The 23,465-nt window shown below is 40.2% G+C and overlaps 1 protein-coding gene across 2 annotated transcripts in view; it reads right to left on the bottom strand.

Annotated features, from left to right (window-relative positions):
• LOC126210045 (molybdenum cofactor biosynthesis protein 1) overlaps positions 1–23,465 on the bottom strand; it is a 120,398-nt gene that overhangs the window by 69,791 nt on the left and 27,142 nt on the right. For both annotated transcript variants that reach the window (XM_049939152.1, XM_049939153.1), the window contains exons 5-6: positions 11,698–11,922; positions 2,351–2,496 (exon numbers count right to left, since the gene is read on the bottom strand). In XM_049939152.1, the coding sequence (XP_049795109.1) occupies positions 2,351–2,496; positions 11,698–11,922 (371 nt within the window). The remainder of the gene's footprint in view (positions 1–2,350; positions 2,497–11,697; positions 11,923–23,465) is intronic.

The following is a 23,465-nucleotide window of genomic DNA, read 5'->3' as shown; positions in this document are numbered from 1 at the left end:
GAATAGTTATAACTCAATTGTTCACAAGTGTATATTATGACTCTTGCCACAGCTATGCAGTCAGTATGCCACAGGCATGCCATAGGAAGGGATCAGGTTCAATTCCTTGTAGAGCCGGGAAATTCTGCTCGGTGGACAGACTGGAATAGGGTACACTCTGCTTGTAGTTCCAGCTGAGGAGCTACTCAAGTGAGAAGTAGTGTCTTCAACTTCTGGAAGTTGATAACAGCCTGGAGAGTTGTATACTGACGCCCTAACTCTCCATGGATATATAGTAGAGGACATCTCTCGAAGAGCATTGCGTGGTCTTCTGGGCCCAATGCAGAGTTCCTTTATCAATGTATATTGTATATCACCACTTGTACACACTCATCAGCACAGTACCATATTCTCTCTTCACGTGGCAAATTTTTATTTCCTTGTTTCCAGATCAACATTTTTCCTCCTCTTCTTCTTCTTCTTCCTCTTCTTCATCTTTTTTTTCCTTGTACCACACATATTCCACACGGTTTATGCTCACTCCTTCAATGATACTGCCCATCCTTCTCTAGTGTGCGAGTTGTCCCTGCTTTCCTGTGTGTTTGTTGGTTTAAACACCCTTGTTTCAAAAGAGAGTGACAGCTTAGATACAGTCTTGTCAACATTTTGTATTTTTATTTAGCAATTATTGTTTGAGCCTTATAGGCGAATGTCACAAGATATTGTCAACCACTGCATTCACTAGATTGGAATGGGGTTCATGGTAACTTATTAATTCATTTTTTAAGTTGCTGTTATCTTTTTCATCCTATCTTGGACTAGCTTTTCCATACTCCCACTCTATTTTACGTAGTCAAACAGTTATCTGCCCTTGCAAACTTGCTCCTTTACTACCAAGTTAACTAATACTAGGCAGCCTAACAGAAGTTCCAATATCCAGTCTTTCACCACAATTCACCTACACACACTTTTCACTTACTGATTTTCTTTTTTCAATGTCATAAATATTTTGCTTTCACAGACTGCTGTGCTTTGAACATAAAATTGTAGGAACATCTGCCTCACATGTCAGTAAACCTATACATCAAAACTACAGTTTTATTATTATTATTATTATTATTATTATTATTATTATTATTATTAAAGAATATGTTCCTTGCTTATTCCTATCTGCTTCTGATACATTTCCATTCTCACTTTTATTTTGTTTTGATCCATTTCTTTTTTCTTTGATAGACAAGTCAAACAACAATGGCAATATGTTGCAGCCCTGTGTTTCACCCTACTTACTACGAACTTACTTTTCTTAGCTTCCAATTTTATTAGTCATTTGGTTTTTAAGATACTTAAATTAATTGTTTGACCCTTTATTTTTATATCTTATTTTACCTTGGGTTGATATAGGATTTCTGGTATGCTCACAAAGAGAGAGCTGATTCTTCCCACCCCCCACCCCCCTTACCTTGTCCTGAAACAAACTTATCGCCAAGAATCTTGCAGTTTTTTTCCTATTACTAATCTCTTAGTCTAGTCATCAATTTAAAAGTGTCAGTTGTTGGTCCCATTGTCTAATAATTTGTACATTTATACACATGAAGTTTCAATTTTTATTTGGAACATATAGACTCTGATAATCATGAATCACAGTTCAAATGGCTCTGGGCACTATGGGACTTAACATCTGAGCCAAGGCAGGATTCAAACCTGCGACCGTAGCAGTCGCACAGTTCTGGACTGAAGCGCCTAGAACCGCTCGGCAACTGTGACTGGCGAATCATAGTTACCATCACATGGACAGAAATACTGTGTTAACTTTATTACAACCTAGGGACATAGCTAAAAATGTCTTTACATAATTTCCAGTCCTGATTACTTTCCTTTAATTTAATCTCACAAATAGGTTAGTGTAACATGATGTTGACAGAGGCAAATTATATATACTCACAAATTATTTAGCTAGAGGTATCTGGTTTGTATGTCTGGGAGGGAGGAGGGTGCAAGCTGAAAACTTCAAGAAAAGATTACTCATTTCATACCTGCTGGATTCAACTGCAGTTTATCTCTTCCATATACCAACCACATACCTAATGTGCATGGCAAACAGTTTGAAAGTATTATTCTATACTCAGCATTTGGAACTATCAGTTCCTTCATGAGAGAGGAAAGAGGGATAAGTTTCTGAAGGTCTGAAAGGTCACTCGGACTCCACGACTAATGTGAGGACAAGAGGAACGAATGTGTCTATAAGAAGTTTTGGAATTTCACCTCCTGAAGGTAAAATACTGATCAGTCTGTCAGTCTTCTAGTAATTTTATGGTTTTCTCGCATGAATTTTCACTTTGACACGATTATTCTATGTTTCATCACTCACCTGAGAGATATCTCTGAATTCCCAAAGAGACACACCTTCAAATTGCCATCAGCTGTTATCCGTAAACGGTTGCACGTGCCACAGAAGTGTTCACTCATTGAGGTAATAAATCCCACACGTCCCTTGAAGCCCGGGACATGGTATGCCTGCAAAAAGAAATTGTAAGAAAATAGCTACTGCTGTTGTGAAAATACTATAAATGTGTTGCTCATCAAGTGGAGGAAGAAGAAAATGTGCATTAAGGGGAGTTTGAACGCCCTATCCTGACAATGTTAAATTTAGTGACTTAACTTTACCGTATTTCAGGAACAACTGTAGCCATTGACAAGAAACTTTTACAGGACATTAAACTATATGTTCTGAGTCTTACAATAATTGCATTTCAGCCACTGCTTTTGGAAATACAATTTTTTAATTACACAGTTAAAATTTTGTGTACTTTTTTGTATGTTATTCTAAATAATTTTATTTATACATAACATTAAGTTCTTCTTTTAGTTCAGAAGACTCAGGATACGTATGCTATTACTCCCTGAAAATTTGAATTCGCTACTCGAAGTAGTTACTGAGATTTAGGGAAAAATGCAAGAGAAAATGTAAATTTTCAGGAAGAGTTTTTAAAGTTTTAATAGACTGTAACTCAATATATGCTTAACATTTTATTTTTAGTCACTCAGAAGCACCCTGCACCATACTGTATATCATCCTCTTGATCTTTTTTAAGTTTTTTCTTCTTTTCTTCTTTCTGGACTCCGTAGTGGCCAACTGTGCTGCATACTCTGCTTTACCAGTGCAAACCTTGTCCATCCATTCAAATTCTCTGATGCAGTTTGCTCCAGGATTAATTCCCATATGTTGTAGCACTTTCACGCTACCAATGTTGCCATCATTAAAAGCAATAACAGCATGACTGACCCCCACTTTAGTGTCTTCATTACAAGAAAAACATTTTTTGGTCTACATCTACATCCATACTCCTCAAGCCACCTGATGGTGACGGTGTGTGGCAGAGGGTACCTTGAGTACCTCTATTGGTTCTCCCTTCTATTCCAGTCTCGTATCGTTCGTGGAAAGAAGGATTGTCGGTATGCCTCTGTGCGGGCTCTAACCTCTCTCATTTTACCCTCATGGTCTCTTCGCGAGATATACGTAGGAGGGAGCAATATACTGTTTGACTCCTCGGTGGAGGTATGTTCTCGAAACTTCAACAAAAGCCCATACCAAGCTACTGAGCGTCTCTCCTGCAGAGTCTTCCACTGGAGTTTATCTAACATCTCCGTAACGCTTTCGCGATTACTTAATGATCCTATAACGAAGCATGCTGCTCTCTGTTGGATCTTTTCTACCTCTTCTATCAACCCTATCTGGTATGGATCCCACACTGCTGAGCAGTATTCAGACAGTGGGCGAACAAGTGTACTGTAACCTAATTCCTTTGTTTTCGGATTGCATTTCCTTAGGATTCTTCCAATGAATCTCAGTCTGGCATCTGATTTACCGACGATCAACTTTATATGATCATTCCATTTTAATTCACTCCTAATGCATACTCCCAGATAATTTATGGTATTAACTGCTTCCAATTGCTGACCTCCTATATTGTAGCTAAATGATATGGGATCTTTCTTTCTATGTATTCGCAGCACATTACACTTTGTCTACATTGAGATTCAATTGCCATTCCCTGCACCATGCATCAATTCGCTGCAGATCATCCTGCATTTCAGTACAATTTTCCAGTGTTGCAACCTCTCGATATACCACAGCATCATCCGCAAAAAACCTCAGTGAACTTCTGATGTCATTCACAAGGTCATTTATGTATATTGTGAATAGCAACAGTCCTACGACACTCCCCTGCAGTAAACCTGAAATCACTCTTACTTCGGAAGACTTCTCTCCATTGAGCTTGACATGCTGCGTTCTGTTATCTAGCAACTCTTCAATCCAATCACATAATTAGTCTGATAGTCCATATGCTCTTACTTTGTTCATTAAACGATTGCGGGGAACTCTATCGAACGCCTTGTGGAAGTCAAGAAACACAGCATCTACCTGGGAACCCGTGTCTATGGCCCTCTGAGTCTCGTGGACGAATAGCGCGAGCTGGGTTTCACACGATCGTCTTTTTCGAAACCCATGCTGATTCCTACAGAGTAGATTTCTAGTTTCCAGAAAAGTCATAATACTCAAACATAATACATGTTCTAAAATTCTACAACTGATCGACATTAGAGATATAGGTCTATAGTTCTGCACATCTGTTCGACGTCCCTTCTTGAAAACGGGGATGACCTGTGCCCTTTTCCAATCCTTTGGAATGCTACGCTCTTGTAGAGACCTACGGTACACTGCTGCAAGAAGGGGGGCAAGTTCCTTCGCATACTCTGTGTAAAATTGAGCTGGTATCCCATCAGGTCCAGCGGCCTTTCCTCTTTTGAGCGATTTTAATTGTTTCTCTATCCCTCTGTCGTCTATTTCGATATCTACCATTTTGTCATCTGTGCGACAATCTAGAGAAGGAACTACAGTGCAGTCTTCCTCTGTGAAACAGCTTTGGAAAAAGACATTTAGTATTTCAGCCTTTAGTCCGTCATCCTCTGTTTCAGTACCTTTTTGGTCACAGAGTGTCTGGACATTTTGTTTTGATCCACCTACCCCTTTGACATAAGAGCAAAATTTCTTAGGGTTTTCTGCCAAGTCAGTACATAGAACTTTACTTTCGAATTCATTTAACGCCTCTCGCATGGCCCTCCTCACATTACATTTCGCTTCGCGTAATTTTTGTTTGTCTGCAAGGTGTTGGCTATGTTTATGTTTGCTGTGAAGTTCCCTTTGCTTCCGCAGCAGTTTTCTAACTCGGTTGTTGTACCACGCTGGCTCTTTTCCATCTCTTACGATCTTGCTTGGCACATACTCGTCTAACGCATATTGTACGATGGTTTTGAACTTTGTCCACTGATCCTCAACACTATCTGTACTTAAAACAAAACTTTTGTGTTGAGCCGTCAGGTACTCTGAAATCTGATTTTTGTCACTTTTGCTAACCAGAAAAATCTTTGTACCTTTTTTAATATTTCTATTTACGGCTGAAATCATCGATGCAGTAACTGCTTTATGATCGCTGATTCCCTGTTCTGCGTTAACTGTTTCAAATAGTTCGGGTCTGTTTGTCACTAGAAGGTCTAATATGTTATTGCCACGAGTCGGTTCTCTGTTTAATTGCTCAAGGTAGTTTTCAGATAAAGCTCTTAAAAAATTTCACTGGATTCTTTGTTCCTGCCACCCGTTACAAACATTTGAGTCTTCCAGTCTATATCCGGCAAATTAAATCTCCACCCAGAACTATAACATGGTGGGCAAATCTACTCGAAATATTTTCCAAATTATCCTTCAGGTGCTCAGCCACAACAGCTGCTGAGCCAGGGGGCCTATAGAGACATCCAATTACCATGTCTGAGCCTGCTTTAACCGTGACCTTCACCCAAATTATTTCACATTTCGGATCTCCGTCAATTTCCTTCGATACTATTGCACTTCTTATCGCTATAAACATGCCTCCCCCTTCACTGTCCAGCCTGTCTCTGCGGTATACATTCCAATCTGAGTTTAGAATTTCATTACTGTTTACATCTGGTTTCAGCCAACTTTCTGTCCCTAGTACTATGTGGGCATTGTGACTGTTTATTAATAAGAGCAGTTCTGGGACCTTTCTATAGACGCTCCTGCAGTTTACTATTAGCACATTAATATTGTTATTCCCTGTTGCATTTTGTCTACTCCTACCTTGCCGCATCTCAGGAGGTGTCTTGTCGGGCCTAGGGAGGGAATTCTCTAACCTAAAAAACCCACATGTGCACTCCACACATACTCCGCTACCCTTGTAGCCGCTTCCTGCATGTAGTGCACGCCTGACCTATTCAGGGGGACCCTACATTTCTCCACCCGATAGCGGAGGTCGAGAAATTTGCACCCCAGATCTCCGCAGAATCGTCTGAGCCCCTGGTTTAAGCCTTCCACTCAGCCCCAAACCAGAGGACCACTATCGGTTCTGGGAACGATACTACAAATAGTTAGCTCAGATTCCACCCCGCGAGGCTTTCCGCCTTCACCAACTCCGCTAACCGCCTGTACGAACTGAGGATGACCTCTGAACCCAGACGGCAGGAGTCATTGGTGCCGACATGAGCAACAATTTGCAGTCGGGTGCACCCAGTGCTCTCTATCGCCGCCGGCACGGCCTCCTCCACATCTCGGATGAGACCCCCGGCAAGCAAACAGAGTGAACACTGACCTTCTTCCCCGACCTTTCCGCTATTTCCCTAAGGGGCTGCATCACCCGCCTAACGTTGGAGCTCCCAATAACTAATACTTGGCTACATATCCACTCACAGGCAGAACGGGCGATGCCACACGGTCAGCCTCCACATTGACCCTCCGCCTCGTGCGCCGCGAACGCCGCTGAACCCGCCACTCCCCTTGGGAAGAGGGTGGCCCAACCGCGCCCGGTACCCGCAAAGATGTCTCGACAGCAGGGTCAGTGGGTGAAGCATGTAACACCTGGGGTGTACCATGCAACGAACCAGACTCCCCACTGCCGCTACACTCCGAGGCAGCAGCCTGAAGACAGCTAACCGCGGCCATCAACACGTTCAGCTGTTCGCGAACAGTGGCCAGCTCCTCCTGTGTCCGTACACAGCAGTCACACATCCTATCCATCCTAAGAAATCAATTTACTGTAGAGAGTTAATCAATTTATAACTAGACTGCTAATTTACTAAAGGCGGCTGATAGTTGACTAAACTGTGGTTACTAGACACTTCCTGTAGAAAACAATGAAAATAGCACTACCTGTCTCTGAACTGTATTGAAAACAAACACTAGCACTACTGGCACTATGGCTGACTAAACGGACTCTCTCTGACTGCATTCAAAACAAACACGAAATCTATGGAACACTATTACTAGCACTCGACAATTAAAGCTTCCTAAAAGTAAAAACACACGGAAGAAGAAGTGACAAGTAAGAAAAATAGAGTTAATACTTAAATTAGCGTAGCTCGCTGCACAGCAGACATGACGCAGACGGCAGTTACGACGACACTGACACTATAAGATTATTGAACGACTCATTGGAATTTTGAGTCTGACAATGCAGACACTTCTTCAATAATTCAGGATTGCCTGGTCTCTGTAAACAGGTTTTATGATATCCACAACTGCTGCTGGGATGGAATGTTTATGGCTGTATGACCTGTTTGAGTACTGGGCATTGCTGTAATTGCACCATGAACCAGATCCAGGAGGGCAAAGATGGTGTACTGGTTTATCATCAGCTGACAGTCTCTGGAAGAAGGTAGTCCATACTGCCTGCTTCATTTTCAACAAATCCTCAGTATTATTTCTAATGGCAATCTCATAATATTGTTGTAGTTCATCAATCATTTTGTCTGTCAGCCTGCTTCTTATGGTCTTACCACCTGAAAGTTTCTTGTCTCTCAAACTTTGTTTCAACTTCCTCAATCTGGTACCCATCCTCTTCTGGACATGACCAACACATTTCAGTTTTGTGATAAGCTTTTCACCATAAGGCTGAGTGGCTACTACACTGTTATATGCATTTGAGTCTGCATAACCTAAGAACTTAGTGTAACACACTCCCCTTTAGTTTACAGATCGATTATAAATTTCAACAGCTGCACAGGCCTCCGTACGACTAGTTGTCCTCCATAATTTCTGTCACAGATATGCCCTTCTTCATTCCCTGATTTATACTTATAACAATGTTTGGTTAAAATCTGGAAATCTATTAGCTTTCCAGTATCCACACTGGTCACTGTAGCAACAGAATTCTTAGAACTGTAGCTGCGCTTCTACCAAGTGCCCCAAAAGCTACTGATATGTCAATCATACCATCGTTTATTTCAGCAGCTTCGTTTGCAGCACCCTTAAAAGACTCACATGCAGCAGATTTCACAGCAGCTCCAATAAATCCTGCATACTTGTCGATTTTACAAAGTGGGCGTGGCATATACATCACGACACACATTGTTTCTGCTGCAGTGTGTCCTTTGCCAATAGCTCTCAATCCATAAAACCACCTAACATTTATTTCAAAATAATTATCTTTACACTTATCAGAATTCCAAAATGAATGAGTATATTTACAACTGGCAGAATTAATGATAAGTTTTCTGACTAGTCCATTTGATACCTCAATGTCTTCATGTAAACTAACTGGCCCTCCACATACATACAGCACACACATTCACATAACACCCCTGTTAGGATGTGTAAATGTATCAGAATATAACCTAACCTACCGTTTACATGACTTTTGTTTTGAGAAAACTGTGTTATCACTATGTTTCATTTTAATCTTCGAAGCACTAATGGGTGTTTCTCTAGATACTGATGAGTTTGCCAGTATTTCATTGTCTGTAACTTCACACACCACATGCTGAACACAATGTTTCTCTTTATTCAAAAATTTATTACCATGAAACCCACATTTCTTAAAAACACTTCATTTTGGAGTCATATTTTTTGAGAGATTTACCAGTCTATTTGTCACTTTTCCTCGGAAAAACGTTAGCACTTCGATATACAAAGCATGTTTATACTATGAAAAGATACGATACTATTTTTGACAGTGCTACCAAAACAAACACATAATTTAACCTTTATAACACAGCAATCCACAGTTTTCTACAGGGTGGTCCATTGATAGTGACCGGGCCAAATATCTCACGAAATAAGCATCAAATGAAAAAACTACAAAGAACGAAATTCGTCTAGCTTGAAGGGAGAAACCAGATGGCGCTATGGTTGGCCAGCTAGATGGCGCTGCCATAGGTCAAACTCATATCAACTGCATTTTTTTAAAATAGGAACCCCCATTTTTTATTACATGTTCATGTAGTACGTAAAGAAATATGAATGTTTTAGCTGGACCACTTTTTCGCTTTGTGATAGATGGGGCTGTAATAGTCAAAAATGGTTCAAATGGCTCTGAGCACTATGGGACTTAACTTCTGAGGTCATCAGTCCCCTACAACTTAGAACTACTTAAACCTAACTAACCTAAGGACATCACACACACATCCAAGCCCGAGGCAGGATTCGAACCTGCGACCGTAGCGGTCGCGCGTTTCCAGACTGTAGCGCCTAGCACCGCTCGGCCACTCCGGCCGGCTGCTGTAATAGTCACAAACATGTAAGTATGTGGTATCACATAACATTCCGCCAGTGCGGACGGTATTTGCTTCGTGATACATTACCCGTGTTAAAATGGACCGTTTACCAATTGCGGAAAAGGTCGATATCGTGTTGATGTATGGCTATTGTGATCAAAATGCCCAAGGGGCGTGTGCTATGTATGCTGCTCGGTATCCTGCACGACATCATCGAAGTGTCCGGACCATTCGCCGGATAGTTACATTATTTAAGGAAACAGTAAGTGTCCAGCCACATGTGAAACATCAACCACGACCTGCAACAAATGATGATGCCCTAGTAGGTGTTTTAGCTGCTGGGGCAGCTAATCCACACATCAGTAGCAGACAAATTGCGCGAGAATCGGGAATCTCAAAAACGTCGGTGTTGAGAATGCTACATCAACATCGATGGAACCCGTACCATATTTCTATGCACCAGGAATTGCATGGTGATGACTTTGAACGTCATGTACAGTTCTGCCACTGGGCACAAGAGAAATTACGGGACGATGACAGATTTTTTGCATGTGTTCTATTTAGCGATGAAGCATCATTCACCAACAGCGGTAACGTAAACCGCCATAATATGCACTATTGGGCAACGGAAAATCTACGATGGCAGCGACAAGTGGAACAGCAGCGACCTTGGCGGGTTAATGTATGGTGTGGCATTAAGGGAGGAAGGATAATTGGCCCCCATTTTATCGATGGCAATCTAAATGGTGCAATGTATGCTGATTTCCTGCGTAATGTTCTACCAATGTTACTACAAGATGTTTGACTGCATGACAGAATGGCGATGTACTTCCAACATGATGGATGTCAGGCACATAGTTTGCGTGCGGTTGAAGCAGTATTGAATAGCATATTTCATGACAGGTGGATTGGTCGTCAAAGCACCATACCATGGCCCGCACGTTCACCGGATCTGACGTCCCCGGATTTCTTTCTGTGGGGAAAGTTGAAGGATATTTGCTATCGTGATCCACCAACAATGCCTGACAACATGCGTCAGTGCATTGTCAATGCATGTGCGAACATTACAGAAGGCGAACTACTCACTGTTGAGAGGAATGTCATTACATGTATTGCCAAAGGCATTGAGGTTGACAGACATCATTTTGAGCATTTATTGCACTAATGTGGTATTCACAGGTAATCACGCTGTAACAGCATGCATTCTCAGAAATGATAAGTTCACAAAGGTACATGTATCACATTGGAACAACCGAAATAAAATGTTCAAATGTACCTACGTTCTGTATTTTAATTTAAAAAACCTACCTGTTACCAACTGTTCGTCTAAAATTATGAGACATATGTTTGTGACTATTACAGCGCCATCTATAAAAAAGCGAAAAAAGTGGTCCAACTAAAACATTCATATTTCTTTACGTATTACACGAATATGTAATAAAAAATGGGGGTTCCTATTTAAAAAACCACAGTTGATATCAGTTTGAGCTATGGCAGCGCCTTATAGCAGGCCAACCATAGCGCCAGCTGGTTTCCCCCTTCGAGCTAGACAAATTTCGTTCTTTGTAGTTTTTTCGTTTGACACTTATTTCGTGAGATATTTGGCCTGGTCACGATCAAAGGACTACCCTGTATATAAAAAATTACCGATTTTATTAGGTCTTGAAGTAATGCATGTAAAAATTTTAACATTTTCAACTGGTGTAGATTATATTTTAGAAAATAAAATAAAATACTTCCCACGCAAGTTTATAAGTAACATACATATCATTTTATTCGGAAAATTGCAAATTTTATAATCAGATAAAAACCCGAAAAAGTGAAAAATAATTTTTTCCCCTTCTAACTCCCCTTAAAGTTAGGGAAATGTGCAAGCTTTTGGAGCCAGTGGCTTCTTCTTCTGGCAGAAACAATGAAGGGGAAGGAAAAGGAAAGAAAGAAAAGGATTGTCAAGGTTTAGGAAATGGGGAGAGTTGCAGAAAAGCTGCACAGAAACCTAGGCCAGGACAGACTTACTGAATGGGATGAGAAATATATAACTAAACCAGTCCATCTCTCATACCACCAGCAGATGTGAAGTATTCTTGTGATTGGTAGTAAGTCACAAACATTAAATTATTTTCAATGTATGTTTGTATGTAATACTGCACGTACCTTTGAGGTATCATTGGGCCCATTGGGAAGAGGTTCAAAATCAGGCCACTGCTTTCTAATTATTTGGAGCATTTCACTAAATGAGACCATCTTCCCATCATTCCATTTGTTGCCGCTAAAAGGCATGTACTCAATAAATCTTACATCAACATTTTTCTCTTTTGTTAACTCCACAAAACTGCACACTTCATCTTCATTAAAACCTCGCATTACAACACAATTTATCTGTGGAAGAAAGACACCATTAAAAACTTGGTATCAGATAAAGCATGGTTTAAACAGAGTTTGAAAGACTTTTTGATAGGCAACTCATCCTACTCTATAGATGAATATCTTAACAGTGGCTGTTAGGCCAGCTTAAATAAGAATGTCTGTTAGATTTCAGTTCTGAGAGCACTTTGTCACAACAGTCAAGATTATGTACTTTTTGTTTGATAAATTTATTAATAGTGCATAACACTGTTTCAGTCTGACAGCGTATCAATTCTGAAAATATTAGCTGTTCCAGTTTGTATTGTATTCACCTAGTTTGACAATCTCCTGACAAATGATCAGGGTATTCAAATGTTTTGTATTTTTTATGTTATAATTTCTGGCATGTTACTCACCCATGAGAATCATCTCATGTTTTGGGTCTTGGAACAAAAGCTGAATCTAATCTAATCTACAAAATAATGGTTCTACAAGTCTGTTGTTATATTTGTATACCTCACTGATTCTGTTAAATTAATCTTTTTCTCTCTTTTTAGAGAATGTGGGAATTTATCTTAGCATGCCAAGCTGTTAACATTCTTAACAATTTACAAAAATTAAACTACATACATCTCCAATCTTTTTCCCCACTCCAACGCACACATCTTTTGCTGAAGGTATTATTTTAACTATTACATTAAATTAAGAAGCTTTCTTGAAACTGTGCTGCCATTTGTGAAACAAAGTTAAAAGTGTTCTCAAGATAAAAGGTCTTCACAAAAGGAGCATTTAGTATCTGTGCAGGTGGTAATACTGACAGCCTTCATATAAACAAGCCTGCTTTACACATACACGCAATGGCAGAAGAAAGGAAAAAGAGCACACCCTTCATTCAAGCATTGAATATATAAACTGATGAGACAAAACACTATGACCTCCTGTTTGATAATGTGTTTGTCCACTGTTGGAACACAATACAGCAGTGATTTTGTGTGGGACAAGTTCAACAAATTTCAGGTATGTTCCCAGCATTATGTGAGGTATGTTCCCAGCATTATGCAGCACCGCATGTCTAAGCACAGGTCATGTAATTCCCATAAATTGGAGATCAGTGGTTTCTGGGTGCAGAACTGGTATCTGATAGCATCGCAGATGTATTCCATCAGATTCTGAAGGGGTGAATTTGATTCTGGCCTCGTGACACTGAAAGTCATATTGTTGAAACATGTCACCTTCATTAGGGACAGGGTGCGGACAGTGCACAATAATGTTCACACAGAACAAAGCTGTTATGGAGCCTTCAGTTACTACCACAGGACCCACAGAAGACCAGGTGAATGTCCTCCATAGCATAATATTGCTCCCACTGGCCTAAGTCTGTAGCAAAGTGCACCTTTCAAGCACCAATTCACTATGTTGACAGTGTATGTGCACAAAACCGTCAAGCAGGTGTAATGCGAAACACGAATGATTCAACCAGATGACACATTTCTATTGATTCACTGTCCAATCTCAATGCTCCTGAGCCACAGAAATTGTAATTCAACAGTGTTGTCAACATGGGAACATACAGGGGTTGTCTGCAGCAGAGCCCTATGTTTAACAATGTGCAATGAATGGTGTGCTCTGAAATACTCGTGCTTCCACCAGCACTGTGTCATCAGACCTGTCACAGAAATTAGCTTCCTCAGCCGAATGTCATCTTTTTCAAAGGAACCATCCCAGCATTTGTCTTAAATCATTTAGGGAAATCAAGGAAAACCCAAATTTTGGCGGCCCGATGGGACTCGGGTCCGCTGTCCTCTCGAAGGCAAGTCCACTGTCTGACCACTGTGGTGGCATGACCTAGTCTTAATTAAGCCAGAAAATCCTGGGAAATGCTGACATACTTATTGATTTAAGATATAACAATTTAAAACAATCCTTTCATGAATTTCACTACAATTTTCTGCTCTTTTGAAAAAAAATTTCTTTTGACTGTATTGATGTTGCTTGGTATGTTTAAATAATGATGGCAGTCTCTATAAAAGGGCAGTTTGACTTTTAAGTTTAGTTATACTGTTTTAAACTACATCCTTCATCTATTTGTCCACCCAGAAGTGCTATAGGATAAAACTTGAAGACTATGGTGAGGTGGTGGGGGACAGTCATGTGTTGAGAAGGAGGTGCTGCCAGAAATGAAGTGTGTGAGGTGACGTTATTGACACTGCATACAGGGAGAATAAAAATACTCTATTCCATATTCATTTACAATCTACGTCTGGCCCCCATATGGTTTTACTTTTCTCCAATAAGAAAAAAGAAATTGTCAGTAACTGTCTTTATAAGGTCTTAAAAGGAAACAAACAATAGAAAATCTAGGCTGGAATAATGACCATATTATAAAAAAGATACATTGCTATTCACTGTATACAGGAGATGTTAGATCACAGACAAGCACAACAAAAAGACTACTAAACACGAAAGCTTTCGATCAGAAAGTCTTCTTCCAAAGTGGACAAAACACACACACACACACACACACACACACACACACACACACGACCGTTGTTTCTCCCATGATGCGCAGTTGCTCCCAGTCTGGCCCTGGCAGCCAGAGACAGTGGTCATGTATGTGTGATCTGCATTTGCGCACGTGTGTGTGTGTGTGGGGGGGGGGGGGGGGTTGCACCAAAAGCTTACGTGTTTAATAGGTGTTGTTGTTGTTGTTTTAATACTGTCGTTATCACCTTGCCAACAGGCATATTGTGGAGTAATCCGAAGGGCTCTACTAATCTGTACAAGAGGAAGGAGAGCACAATCTCAATGTAAGTTTTTAGAAAACTGGTGTGTGCATTACTTCTGCAAACCTTTCAGAAAGGACACGGTATGCACTTCATTCAGCAAGATGAGTAATAAACAATATTAGCAATACTGCATCAAATTTGTTCACTTTCATCTTTGGATTAAACATTCGATTTCAGAGTGCACAGAATTTGGCAGAATCAAATTTTGGGGATATGTGGAACTGGGACAATGGCATATTTTTTACCCATTCAACAAACTAAGCACTGCTGATTGCTACTTTTATTGTGTCTGCTGCTGCAATGCATATATGAAACTGTAAGTGCAGCATCTATGATGGAATAAAATGTTATACAAATGAAACAAACAGGCACAGTGAAATAGAGTAGTATGGCTCCTCATTTCGGTCTCACAGATTAGCAGGTGTTGACTTGAAAGATAATACTGAAGAAGTTGAATCCAAAGGAGAGGATGTACCGCATTTACTCAAAACGAAGCCACAATTTTTTTCCGGTTTTTGTAATCCAAAAAACCGCCTGCGGCTTAGAATCGAGTGCAAAGCAAGCGGAAGTTCTGAAAAATGTCGGTAGGTGCTGCCACAACTAACTTCTGCCGTCGAATATATGTAGCGCTACACAGGCATGCTTTGTAGACACAAAGATAAATACTGGCGCCAAAACCTCTGCGTCAGTAAATAAATTAAAAAAAAAAAAAAGGTGGAAGACAATTTTCATACATTATCCAACGAAGTAAATACAAATTCCGTATTGTTCATCTTTGAATGTAGCAGAACTTCAATGTATTACGAAAATCCGACTGGCAAGACTGTTTGGGATGTTTGTCAATATGGCCAACTCTACGTTCTGAATTTTTTCCTACCTGTGAGAAGAGATGGTTGCTAATAGGAACCTGATGAAATGTGAATCACATGCAGTATTCTCTTCACCATAAGAGTAATATGAATATAAACATTTTGCCACATATTCTTTTGTGTTTGCTGCTATCTTATTTAAATCCTGTCTGCCTAATAAACTACGAAACTAGAGTGAGACAACAGCAAACGCGGAAGAATATAAGTATCGTGTCATGTTTGTATTCGTATTATTCTTATGCCTAACAGTGATAGTCAGAAATGAAGCACGGCAACTGACTAGATTTTTAAATCTAAGATGACTAATTTCTGTGCAGAATTTGATGTACTAAAGAAGCGGCCGCAAAGATTTTCAAATGGAGAAAAATTTTCGCCTAACTCTCGTTCAGAACATGTTCTATCATACGCAGTCTATTATTTGGTTCTTGTTTATCATTATCAAAGAAAGCAGCAGTGTAAGTAACAACAAATAGCAGTCTCTTGCCATTGTTTCGCTAATGAGACGATTTCTCTCTCTTTTTTTTTTTTTTTAATTGTAAGCGGCGGTAGTGTGCACAAAAGCAAGCCATGCCGCGAGCGACAACAGGCCGCAAACACGCACTATCAGAATGCGACAAACAATGCATGACACAGTACAGTAATGCATTTTCAGCTTAGAGTGACGTAAACACCTATAACAAAGAAAACGGCACTTATCAGATCAAAGCAAAATAAGCAATCAATTCAAACCAGACGAAGCACATGAAAAAGGAAGGGTACCCGTATAAATACGGACGGAGCGCCTGACGCATAGCAATGGCTACCTGGTAAAGCTTAACTGCTAAGCTTACGACTCGAACCAAACTACTGTAGCTGTATCGTCATTCATTCAACCTAAATTGTGTCTCATATTACAATGGACCAAATTTGTTTCGATTTGGAGGTGCGGCCTAAAACTTTTCTCTCCCCTCGAATTTCGAGTCTCAAATTTCAGGTTCGGCTTAGATTCGGGAATTTTTTTTTCCTTCCTTTATTTCGAGTCTCATTTTTCAGGTTTGAGTGCAGCTTAGATTTGAGTAAATACGGTAGGTGGTATTTCAACTAATTCTGACTATGAAATAAAACAAAGTACAGCAGGGAGCCCTGACGATCAAAGAGCAGCGATGAAGATTCTGATGAATAGTAAAGTATGAGTTAAGAAATAAGATGCTACTGAGATCGTAAATTTTTGTTGTGTTGATGAATCTGTTAACAAACATATTCAAAAATGCACTGAAACATTGGCACATGTAGTGTTGGGAGGTGATAAACTGTCATTACTGTTAGAGGAGCTACGTATTTCTTGCTGTTCTACTCCTACATGACACTGTATCTGAAGGTATAGAATGAATCTTCACTGGCTAGAGAAATGGGTAACACAATTTTACAAGTCTCTGCTGTCATGTAATCTCTTCAGGGAAATCACGACTGTACTAAGATTCGGTTTGTGGTCGACAAGGTCAGAGTCATTAAGAAATGCAAGGCAGCTACCGTGTCAGTCCTACAAGAGAGAGACGTAGCAAACTGTCAAAGCACGTACATTCCCGGTCCATATATTTGTGGTGATGTACTAACCAAGTAATACCGAAGTGTGATCCAAGTCGCACAAATACGGCTTTAATAATAACCTCCGAACAATATGCCTCTGAGGACTCGACAAGACACGGAACACTGATGTGCACATTACAAACTAGAATCACACAGAGTGTCAGTCAGCACTGTTCCACACTTATATATGTGCGAGTCGCCAGCAGATGGCACGGCAGGGACCGCACCGCACGCTCGGCTCCCAGAGACGGCCTCCGGCAGCCAGCCTGCACTGATCAGTCGGTGACCAATTTAAAGACGCATGTACGGCGACACCACTCTCGGTGCACTCACACTGACACGTACTAGTAGCACGGCACAGCAGTGATGAGCAGTAGTACCCCTCCTGTCTTGCGCGCCTTTTATCTGGCTCTACAATTTACTTTCCTAGACCCACACAAATGCCTGATCCTCCTAATTCAATTTGCTCTGCAGACTATTTAAAATTCATAAAGAAAAAGGAGCCACAATTGCACTTTGTGTGCCGGTTACTTTCCAATGCATTGGCACCAGCTGATCTTATTTAAGAATACTCAACTTTCGTAGCCATACTTACAGCACATCCTTCTCCCTCCTCCCCCCCCCCCCCCAATCAGCTAGTTGTGTGCTGTTATCTCACGTCACACCCTAGTCTATGAGTGCCCAGCTGTCTGGCGCCTGACCCCTCTACCTGCACCCCTAGCTAGCCCACAGATGGCTCCCCACTCTCCCACGAGCCACTAAATGCTTCCCTCCAAACCCCTCCCCGCCTCCCATCTCTCTCCATCCCTCACATTGCCTCAACCCACCCCATCCTACCCCACTCTACAGCCCCACCTCACTCCAGAACACTCACCGTGGGCCGGTAAAGAGCTGGCAGTTGAGCGACCACAACATAAGGAGACATGCATGCGCGTGTGTGTGTGTGTGTGTGTGTGTGTGTGTGTGTGTGTGTGTGTGTGCACGCGCACGTGTTTTCCCTACAGCTAGAAAAAGAAAGTGCATTCTGGAAGCTCGCCAATCAACGTACCTTTTAGTTTGGAAGGTAGAAGACTAGGTACTGGTGGAAGTAAAGTTGTGAGGACGGGTCGTGAGTCGTGCATGGATAGCTCAGATGGTAGAGCACTTGCCCACGAAAGGCAAAGGTCCCAAGTTTGACTCTTGGTCCGGCACACAGTTTTAATCTGCCAGGAAGTTTCATATCAGTGCACACTCCACTGCACAGCGAAAATCTCATTCTACATGCCTTTTCTTCGTGTGCCTATCGATGAGACAGTGCTTCTGCCTTTTGGTGAGTCATCTCCTTTATTCCTAAATAATTCGTAATTTTCAACCGAAACTTTCCGTATGTTATTATTGCATCCTACATTACAATATGCAATTTCCACAATATGTGGTAATCTGTGAATATAATGGGGGTAACAACTGTAGGAGACCAAAAACTGACTGCAGTAAGCAAGTTCATGTTATACGCTGCAGTAGTTATGCAGAGGTGAAGAGGGTCACACAGGATAGGCAAGCATGGGCAACTCCATGAAACCAATCTTCAGATGGAAGATCACAACAATAAAAACATTTGATTCAGCATACACCAGACTCCAAACAGCGTACACAACCTGTATGCTCAGAAACACAGAAAATCCTATTGGTTCCATCAGCAGGAAACTTCAGCCCGTAATTGTTATGGAACACTGCGGCGATTTTGTTCATTAATAAAACCCAAAACTGGGGAGTAATAAGAGAGTATTGTTGTAACTTCTTATCAACCTGGTTACCAAAATACATATTAAGAAGACTGGTAAAGTGTTATTTTAAAGGGGTCACTCCAAAGCGCCACGAAAGTATTTGAGCAATGTATAAAATTAGAGAATCAGTGCACAATATTGAAAGCCTATCTACATTATCTATATCTGCATGACTAGTCTGTAATTCACAATTAAATGCTGGCAGAGGGTTCAGAGAACCACCCTCAACCTATTTATCTACCATCCCACTCCCCTACAGCATTTGAGGAAAAACGAACACTTAAATATTTCCGTACAAGCTCTGATTTCTCTTATTTTATTACAATGATCATTTCTCCCTATGTAAGAGGGCTCTAACAAAATATTTTCACATTCGGAGGAGAAAGTTGATGTTTGAAATTTTAAGAACCTGCTCCAGCAAAATGCTTTTGCTTTAATGACTGCCACCCCAATTCACATGCAATATCTGTGGCATGCACTTTCCTGTTTCCCAATAATACAAAATGAGCTGCCCTTCTTTGAACTTTTAAATGATGTCCTCTGTCAGTCCTATCTGGTAAGGATCCCACACCATGCAGAATACTCCAAAAGAGGACAGACAAGTATAGTTGTAGATAGTCTCTTTAGTAATCCTAATCTTCTAAATGTTTTACTATTAAATCACAGTCTTTTGTTTGCTTTCCCACCACATTATCTATAAGAGCATTCCAATTTAAGTTATTTGTAAATGTAATTCCTAAGTATTCAGTAGACTTCACAGCCTTTAGATCTGCGTGAATTATCATGTAACCAAAATTTAGTAGATGCCTTTTACTACTCATGCGGATGACATAACAATTTTTATTATTTAAGGTCAGTTACCACTTTTTGCATCATATGGATAGGTAGCCTAAATCATTTTGCAGTTCATTTTGATCATCTGATCACTTTACAAGACAGTAAATGATTTGCAAGACTGTAAATGATAGCATCATCTGCAAACAATCTAAGACGACTGCTCAGATTCTCTCTTAAATTGTTAATGTAGGTCGGCAACAGCAGGTGGTCTATAACACTTCCTTGAGGAATGTCAGATATCACTTCTGTTTTACTTGACGATTTTCCATCAATTACTATGAACTGTGACCTTTCTGACAGGAAACCACACATCCAGTTGCACAACTGAGACAATACTCCATAGGCACACAATATGATTAGAAAATGCTTGTGAGGAACTGTTTCAGAAAGTCTTCTGGAAATCTACAAATATGGAATCAATTTGAGATCCCCAGTCGACAGCACTTATTGCTTTGTGTGACTAAAGAGCTAGCTGTGTTTTAAAAGGTCGATATTTCTGAATCTATCTTGGCTATTTATCAATTAATCATTATCTTTGAGATAATTCATAATATTCAAACACAATATATGTTCCAAAATCCTAACGCAAATCAACATTAGTGATATGAGTCTGTTATTTAGCAGATTACTCCTCTTTTCTTTCTTGAGCATTGGTGTGACCTGAGCAACTTTTCAGTCTCTAGGTATGGATCTTTATCAAATGAGCGGCTATATATGATTTCTAATGGAGCTATTGTATCAGCATTCTCTGAAAGAAACATAACTGCTTTATTACACTGAGGAGAGCTACTACTAAGTTACTCACAGTTGCAGTTGTTATTGATTTGAATACTGCAATATTTACTTTGTTGTCTTTGGCGAAGAAATTTCAGAAATCCGTGTTTAGTAACCCTGCTTTAGTAGCACTGTCATCAGTAACATTACCACAGCTATTGCGCAGTGAAGGTATTGGTTTTGTCTTGCTATTGGTGTACTACACATGCAACCAGAACCTCTTTGGATTTTCTTCCAGATTTCAAAACGAAGTTTCACTATGGGAACTATTAAACACATCTTGCACTGAAACCCACCCTAAGTTTCGAGCTTCAGTAAAACATTGCTAATCTTGGAGATTTTGCATTCTTTTAAATTTTGACATGCTTTTTTTCATTGCTTCTGCAGCTGAGTTTTGACATATTTTGTGCACCACCCTTTTAATTTATTTGGTATCCTTTCAATTTATTTGGTATACATCTCTTAATTGATGTCGATACTATTTCTATGAATTTAAACCATGTCTGGTCTACACTTACATAGTCAGACTTGAAGGAGTAGAGACTTAGTAGAGACCGTCTCCTTGGAAGGCATCGAGTTAATTTTTATCTGCTTTCTCATTAAATGCCCTGTTGTGTAGGGCTGAAAATTAAGAGAGATAAGGCAAACAGAATGTGCAAAGTAACTGGAAATTACGCGTCTCTTCCCCGATTACAGTGCAATAGAAGATACTACAAGATGTTGACAGATTTCAGTATCTCGGTAGCTTTATATGTAATAATGAGGTCACAGATGCAGAAATCACCAGCAGAACTGGAAAATCAGTCCATATGGCAATTAGGTCTGTAATATGCCAACAAAGCTTTGACTGTACTCCTTTATCGTTTATATGTGTGAGACTTGGAAAATGTCAGTAAAATCAGCACACAGTCTCCATATTTTTCACCAACAATGCTCGAGATGAATTCTGAAGATGTTAACCCAACCAAGTTACAAACGATGAAGTGCTGAGAATACGAGGTCTACCTTTTCCTTGATGTGTATTCTTCAAATTGTGAGTGTTATGAGAAAGCTGATAGGTACTTACCAATCAACCTTCCCTCACACGAACTGACATTGTCTCTTTATAAATTCTACTGTGCTAACAATTATCTACTGAGAATCCTCGACTAGGTCTCCGCAGCTCAAATGAGCCAGTTTCTTTTAAATTTCTGTCTTTGGCTATAATTGTCTTCCAAGTATGGTGCCACAACATCCTGTCGTGAAACTTTTGCCTTTACACTTGTTTACTTTTCTGGACACTGCCTTTTTCTGCACTGTACACTAAATACACTATGTGAGTAACGCCCAATCTCCAACAACCAATCGTGAACTGTAAACAGTTGTAAACTCTACCAGGGCACATAACAAACAATTAACATTTGTGTTTTAGTGTTCTAAGCTGTGAGGTCATCAGCGGACAAATAATTTAGTACCTATTCCTGGACAGCCGGAGTGGCCGTGCGGTTCTAGGCGCTACAGTCTGGAACCGAGTGACCGCTACGTTCACAGGTTCGAATCCTGCCTCAGGCATGGATGTGTGTGATGTCCTTAGGTTAGTTAGGTTTAATTAGTTCTAAGTTCTAGGCGACTGATGACCTCAGAAGTTAAGTCGCATAGTGCTCAGAGCCATTTGAACCTATTCCTGACGTGCTGTTGTTTGGAACAACAACTGACATGATCCAAAATATTACTTTCTTTTATTATAGCTTCACTTTTATTTTGTCTAATGATTACTAATTTCAGTATCAAACTCCATCATCAAGCCACTATATGATCAGAAAGCATAGTATATCGTTAAAATATTGTTTAATAAACAGATTACCATTATATCATCATTCCTTAAAGTAATGTCCAAAGTGGAAGGACAGATGATTAATTTTGAGTATATACAAAAGTCAGAGTACTGAACCGGATATGAAAGAAGGAAAACCAGAAGGGCAGTGAGAGACGGGTGCCTTCTATCACCTTACTTCCTTAATATGTTCATCAAGGAAGTAATAACAACAACAAAGAAAAGATGACAAGAATCAAAAGGTAATTTCTGGAATACTCCAAGGAAATGTGATAGGACCATTACATTTACAATGTATATAAATGATCCAGTAGAAAGTGTCAGAGGCTCCTTAATATTGTTCACAGGTACTACACTTGTCCATCAGAAAGTAGCAACAACAGAAGACAGTATCAATTTGCACAATGACCTGCAGAGGATTGGTGAATGATGCAGGCTCTGGCAGTTGACCCTGCACATAAATAAATGTAACATATATCTCTCTCTCTCTCTCTCTCTCTCTCACACACACACACACACACAGGAAAAGAAATCCAATACTGTACAACTACACTATTAATGACAAATTGCTGGAAACAGAATCTACCATAAAATATCTAGAAGTAACTATCCAGAGCAACCTTAAAGTGGAATGACCACATAAAACAGCAATAGAAAAGCAGATGGCAGACTAAGATTCACAGGAAGAATCTTAAGTGAATGTAAATTACCCCTGTGTCCTTACCCAGTAGGACTGACAGAAGAGAGAGAGAAGATCCAACGAAGTGCGGAGTGTTTTGTCACAGGATCATTTAGTCACCGTGAGATCATTATAGAGATGCTCAGCAACTCCAGTGGTAGATGCCATAAGAGAGCAGTTGTGCATCACGGAAAGATTTACTACCCAAATTTCGAGAGAGTAGTTTCCGAGAAGAGTCTGACAACATAATAGTTTCTCTCATATACAATTCACGAAATGATCACGAGAAGAAAATGTGAGAAGTTAGAGATAATACAGAAGTGTACTGACAGTCATTCTTCCCAAGCACTGTTCACAAGTGGAACAAGGCAGAGGGGATCAGTTGGTGGCATGAGACGTACCCCCTGCCACACACAGTTAGGTGGTTTTTGGAGCATGATGTCGATATGGAAACTTAATTGCATGCATATACACTGCAGATTGACGACA

This window comes from Schistocerca nitens, chromosome 10 (genome assembly GCF_023898315.1).
Source record: "Schistocerca nitens isolate TAMUIC-IGC-003100 chromosome 10, iqSchNite1.1, whole genome shotgun sequence".
Taxonomy (NCBI): domain Eukaryota; kingdom Metazoa; phylum Arthropoda; class Insecta; order Orthoptera; family Acrididae; genus Schistocerca; species Schistocerca nitens.
Note: the sequence above shows the minus strand (reverse complement) of the source record. Positions and strands in the feature narration are given on the sequence as shown.